Below are 14,535 nucleotides of genomic sequence, written 5' to 3' on the forward strand. Positions count from 1 at the left end.
ATTCTGCGTATGAAATGAAATTGGTACATTTATTGTATATAGAAATTGAAAAAAAAATACATTAAAATATTATATTTCTAAATGAAGAGATTTATTATATCAATAGATATTCTTGATGAACTATCCTAAAATAGTTAATCTTTCCAACAATTTGTTCTCGTGACTATTTTAATTTTGAATATACTTTTAAGTACTTTATATGTTAGCATGTTTAAGTTTATTGAAATTATTTGAATCAAACCTCTCTGCATATACAGTTATACAAAGAGATTTTATGGAGAAAATAGTCTCAGTAATTCTCTCTCCATTTTGCCAACATTAGAGATACAAAATAGATCAACACAAAGTTACTATAGTGCCTACTCGAAATTGAATTGAAAGCTCTTTTCCGAAGAAGATGAATACGGTCGCATAGTCCTCACAGAGATGAGTCATGACAGAACAGGCTTTGGATTTTGGATATTGTTCATATATAAGTATTAAAGCCTACCACGATAGAGATTTGAACTTAATCTCACTTTTCTTCTTTCCTTACTACTTTGTTTCATTAGCTTTTACTAATATATGCAAGTTCGACGCTTGTTGCATGTTTAGGCCTGACACACCCTCAGCAGTTTCTAGAACGTCCAACCTTTATTTCATCATTGTCAATTTTAACATTCCTACTCAGTGAGAATTTCTGCTGGCTGCTGCATCATAAATAGATAGACTCAAAATAGAGACATAAAAAATAGAAAACGATTGCTGACCATAATAAACTTTCTCTTGTCAAATCTAATTAATCTGTTATTGCAAACGTATTGTCCATCTTCAGTACTGCAGGTTCTCGTGCAGAGGCAGGCTGGGCATTTTTTTTGCTGCTTGGTAAATCAGCATTTCTGTTCCTCCTCGCTTGCCACAAGACAGATGAACCCTTCGATGTCGTCTTCTTCGATATTGTCCTGCCATTGAATATTGGTTCGTTGCACCGGTTTTGCGTCGAATCGAACCCACACTCTCCAGATGCCTTCAACCTCTTTCCGCTGGGAGTCTCCTGTTTTGCAAGATCTTCAATGCATCGAACCTCAGACAGACATCTGAAAGATTTTGATTTCCCCTCGTAAAACCTGGACAGCCCTCTTCTGCAGGTTTGACAGTGTCAATCAACCTCATAAGCTGGAGAAACGAGACTAACCGAGGACACGGCGGGATGTAAATCAAACACTTCAGTATACTCACTTGACTGGGATCTTGGCCTCGAGCGACAGCGACAGCGAGGACATGTCAAAAGAAGGCAGCGACGATGAGCTCGGAGACGAGTAGGTCGCGTCGTCTGTGAGATTCGACGACAGGATGTCGTTGGAATCGCAAGAAGACTCGCTCCTCCGGTCATCATCGTCCTTGACTCCGTGCGAGCAGAAACCGCCGGTATTAACATCCTTATCACCTTCGTCCATTTCGCAATGCAGCGGCAACAACTTAAGATAAAGAGAAGCAGGAAGAAAAAAAAGGTTTAATTTGTTGTTAATTGTTTCGTCTTCTTGTGGATTTTCTAATTTCTTATACTGCGTCGTGCGCCTTGCTTCTTGGTCAATCTCTTTTAGACGATTAGAATAACTTGATCCATCATCCATATCTTCCTCGTTTTTCCGACGATTGTTTTCCTTTTCTTTCGATTTTCAGATCATTCAACCATATATATTTGTTATTTTTCCTTTCTTTCAGAATGGACGCCGCAGAATCTGCGATCGTCCGGCGTAATGTTTTACAGCTGATTTCGATTTTTCTTTCCTTTTTTCCTATTTTTATTTCTTTCTTTCTATGGAGAAAAATTCCATGATTTTAATTCTTGTGTTTCTCTTCTTGTAATCACAGAAATATTGGGGAAAAAAACTCCAGAATTAATGCCATCAATTCTAACAGTTTTTATTAACAAACAAAAAAAAAGTGATGAATAATATATAAAAATTAGTTGTTGCCATTATTTATAGGAGAAATCTGTTTTTTTTTTATTTAAAAGTCTCCTCGTTTTTGTTGGTGATAAAGCAAGAACTGCTGCATAAAAAAGAGTTGACATCGATTTATCAACGAGCTTGTAAAAATGAAGAGAAAATGATATAATAATTTGAATGTAGAAGGTGATAAAATAATTGAGAAAGAAAATGAGTTAAAGTAGATTGATCATGTTTTGTATATAAAATAAGAGATCTTTTGATAGAGAAAGGTCCAATAAGAGAATGCAATCTTAAGTTCCCTTTAGATGAGTTTTCGAGATATTTTTCATATTATTATTACACAAGAAAATTAGCAAATGAAGAGAATAAAGATTGAATGTCACACCCCGGGGGAGTCCTTGCAAGAGAAAATTTCGACAGCAACTCTCCTGTACAGGTGACAATCTAAAACTTTCTACAACATAACCATACACGGCCAACACGACCGAAAACATACAATAAAATAAAAGTGACAACCACGCAGTATAATAGTAAACACTAACCTAAGCAACGATAAGGAAATCATCTCAAATATCCTACTCAACTACACCCATAAAACTCAAATAATCTTATATCCTACTCAACTACACCCATAAAACTCAAATCACCAGCATACATCCAAACCTACCTCTTCTGTCATTCGGGCAGGCATGTACGAAGATATACCAAATGAAAACCCATCGATAATAAAGGACTATACAAGATCCAAGTACCGAAAAGATACAAGTCTGAAAACATAGACGATAATATAATAAGAACCAAGACAAAGATTCAAAACAGAAAATCCTCGCAATCTGGAGGGGGACTAGCGACTGGAAATTCTCCGGACAGTCTCAACCTGAAATAGTAATATCAACGGGGTGAGTCAACTCCTCAGCGGGTAACTACTGACATACATAGTAAGAAATAACAACTAATAATAAATTTGCGTACAGTCTCCTGGATATATATCATATGAAAAATGCAAAACTGTAAGGAGCAGGAGTATCTATACTAACTAGAACCTGGGTATAGGGATAACAAGGTCATCAGACCGAGAGTACCATAAATCCTGTATGCATGTCAAACATATGCATCCACCAAATATGCAGCATATAAGGTGTAGCAAACACAAGCAATAAATGTAGTCAGTGCATATAATGCAACATGTCTTGGTCACCCCTGATGTCAGTCAGCCGTCTCACACACGATGGTGAGACCGAGTGGGTAGGGATGTGACAACCGTGCACTCTGCCATCACTACTCCTGAGTGACTGAGTGGATGAGATGTTGTCGGAGTACACCTATCCTCCTTACCTCAAATCATAAGTGGGGGAGCTCAATACTCTCATCTCCCTGAGTCAGTCAAGAGGAAGGATCCTTGTCATGCTACCACGCTACGTCACACTACCTATGAGTGGACCAGCAGAGCCCTTGACAAAGTAACCTGCTGCAACACAACCTGCCTGATAAAAACTACTAACCCATGAGTGGTTGTGAGTGTAGATCCATATAACTGGCGATGTACTCAACAATAATGGAGTCAACAATCGCACAGCATGCAATCATACGAGATGATGCATGACATTAAGTATGGAAATATCCTGATCCTATCCATATCTACTAAAATGTGTACCAAAAGATATATGGATCAAATAATATGATTTAGGTATACAGGTCAGGTATGGCAAAATAAATCAATGTCTTGAACATAATAAGGCATGATATATCATTACCTCAAGATTATATATAATCAAAGGAACATGAATGCAACAGCAGGAAATAAATACAACATACTCAAGTAATAGATAATGACATACCAATGCAGAAATGAACATAAATATTACTACTCGTTAAATATTACTATGCATATCAAACAACAATATCTTAAAAGATAAGTCAAAGTACCTGTCTCAAATAGAAAGTCCAATCCAGTCAAATCCGACGTCGAGATGCTCATCTCGAATCAGAGTCCTGTGTCACCAATATATAAGATTTTGTTTAGCTAAAATTCAAATGAATAGCTAAATAAAATCCTTAAGGCTAAAATAGGGTAAAACCCTAATCAACATAACCATTAACCCACCCAATCTAGATCTAACATTTAATTAGGGTTAGTTACCTAATCCCTAATCATCCATTAGACTAGAAATCCAAACCTAAATCCAACTACACATGAACAACTAATCATGTAATCCAAACATACCTAATTCACACATAAACCTATTGCATCGACATCATGTATCAAAATTCCTACATCATATCTCAATTCACAGCCAAAAAGGTTATTGGAACAAGGTGGTTGTTGCTGTCGGAACCAAGAACAACCCCACAACCAATCCTACTTCACCTCACAACCTTGATTGTTGATCCATAGCGCACAACCCTGCAGATAAGAACCTCACCACTGGAATCAAACGGATCAAGAAGAAGATCAAGCAGTAGAGTTTACGGATCAAACAACAACCGAACTCACCTTGCTGTCCCAATCAAACACCTGGATCAACTAGGGCAGAGCACCTATCTCCAAATCGCTAACAGCCAGATAGAAAGAAGGAATCGGCGACTGTACTAGGGCACAAGGACGACGGCACTGGGTCTGATCTAGTGGTAGGCGACGGGCGGTGAAGCCGTTGTGGCCGGTAGCAACGCAGAGAGAGATCGACGCTGTTTGGAGAAGAGGAAGAGGACGCGGAAGAAGAAAGAGTCGGGGCAAAGCCGAGAGGAAGGAGACGAGCTGACACAAATGAGAGGAGGAAGAGAAAGGAGGAAGACGCGGCGAAGAAGGAATCGGGCAAGATGAAGTGTCCAACTTCCTTTTTGCCACCCCTTATGTCCGCGTGGGAGGAAAAGTGATGCACGGTGCCGTCGGGTGGAGGAGCCGAAGTGGTCGGGTTATGTCGCGAGAGGGAGGGGAGGAGACAAAGGGGATTGCGAGAGGGGAGGAGAGGGGATCGGGCGTGTGAGGATCGGTTTGGTGTGAGTGAGATTAGGGCATGACTACTAAGGAAGAGGAAAAGAAAAAGAAAGATTTAAAGAAATCAATCTTTTCCTTGTTTAAATGGGGTAGTTTAAACATGTTTTCTTGTGGCCCAATATTTATCTCCATAACCTACCTCATACGACATTCAAATAATTCTCAGAAAATTTTTAAAAATTATGAAAAATTCTGTTAAAGTTATTTCTCTGTTTATCCTTATTATTTAATTAATATTTGTTTTCATATTTTACATTCTCCCCTACTAATAAAAATTTGGTCCCCAAATTTCGTTATTTACTATTAGTAAGTACTAATAATAGATAGATAGTATAAATGTTGAACGGAAAATTAACTCACATACCTCAAGTAAAAAGATGAGGGTATCGAGCTTGAATCATATGCTCGAGTTCCCAGGTAGCCTTCTCGTCAGAATGATGCTGTCATCCGACTTTAACCAGCCGGATAGTCTTGTTTCGGAGCTGACGCTCTTTCTGGTCCAGAATCTGTACCGGAACCTCCTCGTAGGTAATGTCAGGCAGAATACGAATTGAGATATCTGTCAGTATATGTGTCGGGTTGGATATATATCTCCTCAGTATAGACACATGAAACACATCGTGAATGCCTACCAGGGACGGTGGTAGTGCCAGACGTTAAGCTACCTCTCCAATCCTCTCCAAGATTTGGAAAGGTCCAATGTATCGCGGAGCTAGCTTACCTCTGAGGCCAAATCTCTTCACCCCTTTCGTGGGTGAAACATGCAGAAAAACATGGTCGCCAGTAGAAAACTTTAGGGGTCTCCGTCTCCGATCAGCATAACTTTTCTGGCGGTCCTACGCCTCTGACATCCTCCATTTGATAGTACGGACCAACTCTGTCTCCTACTGAGCTCTATGCGACCCTAGCAACTGGGCCTCCCCAACCTCCTCCCAAAGGGTGGGTGTCCGACAAGGCCTACCATACAACGCTTCAAACGGTGCCATCTGGATAGCCGAATGAAAGTTGTTGTTGTAGGAAAATTCTACCAATGGCAAATGGTCCTCCTAACTGCCTCCGAAATCCAATATACAAGACTTCAACAAGTCCTCTAGAGTCTGAATGGTCCATTTTAACTGTCCATCAGTCTACGGATGGAAAGTTATACTGAAACGGAGCTGAGTGCCCAAGGCCTGCTACATACTCTGTCAGAATGGGGATGTGAACCAAGGGTCTCTATCTGAAATAATACTTAAAGGAACTCTATGTAATCTGATGATCTCTCGGCAATATAGATCTTCCAATCGATCTAGGGAATTAGTCTTCCAGATCGTTAAGAAGTGCGTCGATTTGGTTAATCGATCAACGATTACCCAAATCGCATTATGGCCTCGTCGTGTCCTAGGCAAACCCACCACAAAATCCATGGTAATGTATTCCCATTTCCACTCAGAAATAGGAATACACTGAAGTAATCCGGTAGGTCTCTGGTGCTCAGCCTTCACCTGCTGACATACAAGACATCTAGCTGCGAATTCCGTGATGTCTTTCTTCATGCCGTTCCACCAGTAGGAACACCTTAAATCTCAATACATGCAAGTCCTGCCTGGGTGGATAGCAAATCTGCAGCGATGAGCCTCTTGAAGTAACTCCCCCCTGACCGGGTGAGATGGAGGTACGCATAATCGACCTCGGAAATATATAATACCCGCATCATCTCAAGTGAACACTGTCTGTTGTTCGGAAGCTATCTGACTGCCAATGAACTGAAAATGTTGATCTCCAGCCTGGGCGTCCCGGATCCTCGTCCTGATCGACGACTGAGCAACCATAGTAACCAAAACACCTCGCTCTGTCTGTCCCTGCTCCTCAAAGCCCAACTCGGAGAAACCTTGAATCAAGTCCGTGACTGAAGCTCGGTGGCAAGCCAAAGTCCCTCTGGACTTCCTGATGAGTGCATCGACAACCACATTAGCCTTCCCTAGGTGTTAGCTAATGATACAGTCATAATCCTTCAGGAACTCCATCTATCTCCTCTGTCGGAGATTAAGTTCCTTCTGGGTGAAAATATATTTGAGACTCTTATGATCCGTGAGAATCTCAATGGTAATGTCGTACAAATGATGCTGCCAAATCTTTAAAGCAAAGATGATGGCGGCTAGCTCCAGATCATGTACTGGGTAGTTCTTCTCATGCTCCTTCAACTGTCGAGAAGTAAAGGAGACTACTCTGCCATGCTGCATCAGAACATCGCCCAAACCCTGATGGGATGTGTCAGTGTAAAGTATGAATCCATCCTCTCCAGCGGGCAAAATCAAAACTGGAGCTGACACTAATCTCCGCTTTAGCTTTTGGAAGCTGGTCTCACAAGCCTCGAGCCACGTGAACTTCATGCCTTTCCTGGTCAAGCATGTCAGTGGCATAGCTATGCGGGAGAAACCCTCGACAAAACGTTTGAAATATTCTGCCAATCCCAAGAAACTACGGATCTCCTGTACTGATTTTGGCTGCTCTCAACTAGTGACATCCTCGATCTTTTGAGGGTCTACTGAAATACATCGGCTAGAGACCATGTGACCTAGAAAATCGACTGAAGATAGCCAAAAGGCACACTTGTTGAACTTCGCATATAACTGATGTCGTCGAAAAGTCTCCAAGACTATGGGAAGATGTTATGCATATTCCTCCTCGGAACACGAATAGACCAATATGTCATTGATGAAAACAATAACAAACTGATCAAGATACTCCAGGAAGACACGGTTCATCAAATCCATAAATACCACTGGAGCATTGGTAAGCCCAAATGACATTACCTAAAACTCATAATGGTCGTATATGGTACGGAATATTGTCTTCTGAATATCAAATTCTTTGACTCTCAGTTGATGATATTCGGACCACAGATCAATCTTAGAATACACTGATGTACCTCTGGGCTGATCAAATAAATCCTTGATTCGAGGTAAGGGGTACTTATTTCCAATGGTCACTGCATTCAGCTGTCTATAATCTATGCACAATCTCAGAGTACCATCCTTTTTCTTGACAAATAATACCGGAGAACCCCACGGAGAAGCACTAGGGCGTATAAATCCTCTGTCTAAAAGCTCCTAGAGTTGAACCTTCAGTTTGTTCAACTCTTTTGGTGCTATACGGTAAGGAGCTTTCGATGTCGGCGCGGTTCCCGGAATCAACTCACTAGCAAACTCCACTTACCTTCTGGGATGCAAACCTGGTAGCTCCTCTGGAAATACATCCGGATACTCTCGGACTACTGGAACGTCGGAGAGTTGAGAACTACTGCTGTCTTCAGTATGCATGAATCAAAGATAACAGAAAACCCTGACAACCATGTGACAACATCTTTTGAGCCTGAATCGCTAAAATAGTCGATATGCCATCGTCTTTGATGCCAGTGAATTCCCACGAGGGTTGGTTCGGAGGTCGGAATGTAACCACCCTCGTCTGACAATCAACAGTGACATGATATGCTGACAGCAAATCCATGCCAAGAATAATATCAAACTAAACCATTTTCAGTACTAAAAGATCTACTGTAAATATCATGTTGCCAAAATCGAATGGACAACTTCTGACCTCCTGGGTGACGTCCAAAGTATCACCGGACGGTAGAGAGACGGTCAGTCGCTGCGGTCTGAAAGTGGGTAATCTATCAATCTCCCTTATAAAGGTATGAGATATAAACGAATGCGAGCTACCAGTATCTATCAGCATATCAGCAGATAAGGCATAAATGAAAATCATACCACGAAAAATGGATCTGTCTGTCCGCTGCGCATCCTCTCTGGTGACCGCATGAATCCGTCCAGTCTCTGGTGGTGGAAGAGGTGGTAGCACTGCCAGCGGCTGCTGCATCTGGGCATGTGTCGCTCGGAGTATCTTGTCTGTTGGGTCCTACGTCACATCCGAAGACCATTTCGGGTTTTGTATATGTTTTATTTGTATTTGGTATTTGCTGTATTTGGTGTGTTGTTATATTTATTGTTGTGGTTGTTGTATAAAGCCTAGCTGGCTAGCAGTGTGTTGGTTTGTTTTGTATTAGGCTTTCCGTTATCGTTTTTCCGTCATGTTGGTTTTTTTAATACAGCCAAGGGGGTTGTTTATTGTATATATATAACTGCGTAGTTGTGTTTTATTATGTTCCAGCTGAGTGAGCTGAATATAAACTGCATAGTTGTGTATATATTCCAGCTATATGTGGCTGATGTATTTTGTATGTATGTATGCTTCAAATTATCACCGGTATAGAAGAGATGTTGTCGAAATTTTTCGATAAGTACTCCTTTGGGGACGTGACAAATAGTCTCAAAGTTATTCTCTCTCCATTTTGCCAACATTAGAGATACAAAATAGATCAACACAAAGTTACTATAGTGCCTACTCGAAATTGAATTGAAAGCTCATTTCCGAAGAAGATGAATACGGTCGCATAGTCCTCACAGAGATGAGTCATGACTAAACAGCCTTTGGATTTTGGATATTGTTCATATATAAGTATTAAAGCCTACCACGATAGAGATTTGAACTTAATCTCACTTTTCTTCTTTCCTTACTACTTTGTTTCATTAGCTTTTACAAATATATGCAAGTTCGACGGTTGTTGCATGTTTAGGCCTGACACAACCTCAGCAGTTTCTAGAACGTCCAACCTTTATTTCATCATTGTCAATTTCAACATTCCCACTCAGTGAGAATTTCTGCTGCATCATAAATAGATAGACTCAAAATAGAGACATAAAAAAAGAAAACGATTGCCGACCATAATGAACTTTCTCTTGTCAAATCTAATCTGTTATTGCAAACGTATTGCCCATCTTCGGTACTGCAGGTTCACGTGCAGAGGTAGGCTGGGCATTTTTCTTGCTGCTTGGTAAACCAGCATTTCTGTTCCTCCTCGCTTGCCACAAGACAGATGAACCCTTCGATGTCGTCTTCTTCGATATTGTCCTGCCATTGAATATTGGTTCGTTGCACCGGTTTTGCGTCGAATCGAACCCATACTCTCCAGATTCCTTCAACCTCTTTCCGCTGGGAGTCTCCTGTTTTGCAAGATCTTCAATGCATCGAACCTCAGACAGACATCTGAAAGATTTTGATTTCCCCTCGTAAAACCTGGACAGCCCTCTTCTGCAGGTTTGACAGTGTCAATCAACCTCATAAGCTGGAGAAACGAGAGTGACCGAGGACACGGCGGCATGTAAATCAAACACTTCAATATACTCACTTGACTGGGATCTTGGCCTCGAGCGACACCGACAGCGACGACATGTCAAAAGAAGGCAGCGACGATGAGCTCGGAGACGAGTAGGTCGCGTCGTCTGCGAGATCCGACGACAGGATGTCGTTCGAATCGCCGTAAAACGAAGAAGACTCGCTCCTCCGGTCATCGGCATCCTTGACTCCGTGCGAGCAGAAACCGCCGGTATTAACATCCTTATCACCTTCGTCCATTGCAACAACTTAAGCGAAAGAGAAGCAGGAAGAAAAAAAAGGTTAATTAATTTGTTGTTAATTGTTTCGTCTTCTTGTGGATTTTCTAACTTCTTATACTGCGTCGTGCGCCATGCTTCTTGGTCGATCTCTTTTAGACGATTAGAATAACTTGGTCCATCATCCATATCTTCCGCGTTTTTCCGACGATTGTTTTCCTTTTCTTTCGATTTTCAGATCATTCAACCATATATATATTTGTTATTTTTCCTTTTCTTTCAGCATGAACGCCGCAGAATCTGCGATCGTCCGGCCTAATTTTTACAGCTGATTTCGATTTTTCTTTCCTTTTTTCCTATTTTTATTTCTTTCTTTCTATGGAGAAAAATTCCATGATTTTAATTCTTGTGTTTCTCTTCTTGTAATCACAGAAATATTGGGGAAAAAACTCCAAAATTAATATAATGCCATCAATTCTAACAGTTTTTATTAACAAAAAAATAAAGTGGCGAATAATATATAAAAATTAGTTGTTGCCATTATTTATAGGAGAAATCTGCTTTTTATTTAAAAGTCTCCTCGTTTTTGTTGGATTAAACAATGTCTCTCTATACATGATTATTTTCTCTCTATTTGTTCCTTTTGTGAAAATAAGTGGTTGAAAATTTAATGCAATTGTGTCTCGTTGAGCTGAAACAAAGTTGTTCTTATGTTGAATGGTAACACTCAATTTTAACGCAATGAATGAGCAATAAGAATTAAAAGAAAATGATGATAATAATCGTACAACTAATGAGTTACGTTAGAAGAATTGAAAGAAAATTATGATAATGATTTGAATGTAGAAGTTGGTAAAATAATTGAGAAAGAAAGTGAGTTAGAGTAGACTGGTCATGTTTTGGATATATATATGATCCAAGATCTTGGGATAACATTGATAATAAAACAAGAGATCTTTTGGTAGAGAAAGGTCCTATAAGAGAATGTAATTAATCTTAAGTTCCCTGTATACGAGCTTTCGAGACATTTTTAATATTCTTATTACATAAGAAAATTACCAAATGATAAGAATCAAGATAGAAAATGGCTTGTGTACTCGAAAGATAAGAATAAAGTATATTATTTTTGTTGCAAATTGTTTAAATCAACGAACAATAAAAGTTTGCTAGCAAATGAAGGTTTTAATGATTGGAAATGTTTAAGTGACACACTTAGACAATATGAGAATGACATTGAACATATTACCAACATGAGGACTTGAATCGATTTGCAAATTAGTTTGAAAAAGAATGAAATAATTGACAAAGAAATCTAGGTGAAAATTAAGAAAGAGAAAGAACACTGTAAACTTATTTTAGTAAGGATTATTTCTATTGTGAAATGTTTTGCTAAGCATAATTTGGCTTTTTATAGGGATAATGAAAAAAATTACCAAGGCAATAATGATAACTTTTGGGGGCTACTTGAATTACTTGTAGAATTTGGTTTGGTAATGCAAGATCATTTTAAACGCATTCTATGATTTTTGATACGGTGATAATAATGGACCCCTCAAAATTGAGCATCACCTTTGTAAACCTGCCAAACCAAGCTATTAGAGTTTGCTTGAGTACATGCATATTATGTTTTTTTTTTTCAATTTGCAAACCATGCTCCTTTTGATTTCTCCTCCAAAGCCTAGTGGAATTGTTGTGTATATGTCTCTCTAAGTCTCCATGAAGGAAGATATTCTTTACATCAGTTACTGATATTTCACATCAATTGCTGTAAATTCCAATTGAAATTTATGACCAAGGATAATAGAAGTTTTACTATATCCGTCTTAGTCACGGTGCAAATGTTTTTTGATAGTCTACACCATATGTTTGTGTGTAGCTCTTAGCAACAAACCTTTCTTTGTATCTTTCTAGAGACCAATCTAACTTGAACTTCACAATGAACACCCATTTGCATCCCACTACAAGTTTTTGCTTTTGTGGTAGCTCCACAATTTCTCATGTTTTGTTCTTCTCAAATGCCTCCATCTCTATTTTCATAGTTTCTCTCCACTTCTCATTAAATAAGGCATTAGGAACTGAGATGACATTTAAGAAACTTTTTGTGAGGTACAGAAAATTTGTGAAAAGATATTGATTTGACCAATGAATATTTTAGATGTTAAGTACACTCTCTTATTCCTTTTTAAAGACAATAGGTAAATTAAAATAAAATAAAATAGGAGAAGAAATTATATTTGTGCATACCACATTTTCATTTTCAGGAGTAGGAGTTGAGTTTTGGACTTGTATAGGATCAAGAAGGATTAAATCTTTTTTTTTTTTTTACCTTCCTCAATAGAGTTAGATTTCCCTTGGAGATAAGGGTGAGAAACAAATGATTGCCTTCCTCAAAAGTGACATCAATAGATATAAAATTTTTGTGTAGATGGATGAAAATACTTGTAGCCTTTCTATGTTTGGCAAATTCACATACCTCATGATGAAAATCAACCTTAACACTATTAAATAAGGAAAGGAACCTTGTCTTTAAAATAGTAAATGAAGGATGACCAAGACGAAAATATTGATGCCAAATGAGATTATTACTTGAAATAGACAAATAAGACTCTGAGAAAGCATGCTTGACTATAGGTACATTGAGATAATAGAGACCACCCTTTCCTTAGCAAGTCTAATCCTATTACCTGAAACTTGATCTTGAAATACATAATGAGAGGGATAAAACAAGGCATTACAATTCATATCACGGGGTAGTTTATTAATAGACAAGAGACTTATGGATAATTTCAAAACATGGTGTACATCTTTGATAGCTAGGATGGACTCAATTAAATGTGACCAACACCAGCCACTGTAGTAACAAAACCATCGACAACAATAATTTGCCTATTGATAGGACAAGGTGAATATGTTATAAAATGGGTTGGAGAAAGTGTCATGTGATATGTAGCTCCTAAGTCAATAACCCAAGAGTCTTGTCACTACAACAAAAACCCTCATAGACATCGGTTTTCCACCGGTGTCTATTACATTTTCGACCGATGTCTATGAAGGCAATGTAAAAGGTCTGCCATTTTAGACATCGGGTTAAAACCGGTGTAGTATCACTTAACGACACCGGTGTTCGAATCGGTTATTAACTGGTGTAGTATCACTTAACGACACTGTTTCATCAACAGTGTAAAATCGATGTAATATTATATGCTAATAACACCAGTTTTGGCAGCGGTATACAACCGATGTAATATTAGTTAATAACACCGGTTTTGCAGCGGTGGAAAACCGATGTAATATCAGTATTTTTTAACAGCACAAATTTAATTTCCGAAACAGTGAAAAACCGACAATAACCAAAAAATACACAAATATTCACAAATTACACAAATATTCTTCTTCTTACAGTATCCATAAAATACACAAATATTCACAAATTACATAAATATTTTCTTACAACAGTATCCATAAAATACACAAATATTCTTTTTACAACATCAAAAGATAATAGATATTGTACACATCAAGGTAATATTCACAATTTACATTCCATGCAAATGCATGCATCATCCAAAGTTTTCAACAATCAAATACCTTTCCTACTCAAATGTAATCTAGCATGCATTCAGTCCACTCGAACCGTACTTCATCAATTTCAACTCTGGAGTACTTGAGATTTGTAAACTGTAAAAACACATAAATAATATATTAGTAAATCAAAACAAAAAATCGTAATTGAAAAAGTAGTAAGAGCACCAGGTAACAAGATGAGTAATTGGAATGCTTAAAAAGAGAAACGCACATCAATTATCTCAACCACAAATAAATAGAAAGAAGAATCAATGATGTAAGATACTGATATAGTCCAACACCAGCACAAATTCAAAGAAGAAATTACCTATCTTTGTAAGCTAAAGCCAAATTTGCATGGGCTTCAAGCTTAGTTGGTCTGATATTCACAGCACGTATATAATCCTCAATTGCTTCAGTAACTCTACCAATCTCCTTAAATGCGTTCCCTCTATTGACAAGACCATCAGCAGCAGTCTGCGAAGAACTTCATTGTAACAGGCTATCACTTCTGCATAATTTCCCTGGTGTAATACAAGAGAACTATCAATTTCCAACTAGGGGCAAAGACAACAAAGAAGAAGATAGACAAATTATATGACTTTCTTCC

The 14,535-nt window shown here is 38.5% G+C and overlaps 1 protein-coding gene across 1 annotated transcript; it reads right to left on the reverse strand.

The window, feature by feature from the left end:
- Window positions 1-9,716: 9,716 nt before the first annotated feature.
- Window positions 9,717-10,383, reverse strand: LOC121979476. Its single transcript, XM_042531466.1, has 2 exons — window positions 10,157-10,383; window positions 9,717-10,059 (listed from the first exon to the last, which is right to left on the reverse strand). The coding sequence occupies exons 1-2, from the start codon at window positions 10,381-10,383 to the stop codon at window positions 9,717-9,719; spliced, it is 570 nt and encodes a 189-aa protein (XP_042387400.1).
- Window positions 10,384-14,535: the final 4,152 nt, after the last annotated feature.

This window comes from Zingiber officinale, chromosome 5A, assembly GCF_018446385.1.
Source record: "Zingiber officinale cultivar Zhangliang chromosome 5A, Zo_v1.1, whole genome shotgun sequence".
NCBI classification, from domain to species: Eukaryota; Viridiplantae; Streptophyta; class Magnoliopsida; order Zingiberales; family Zingiberaceae; genus Zingiber; species Zingiber officinale.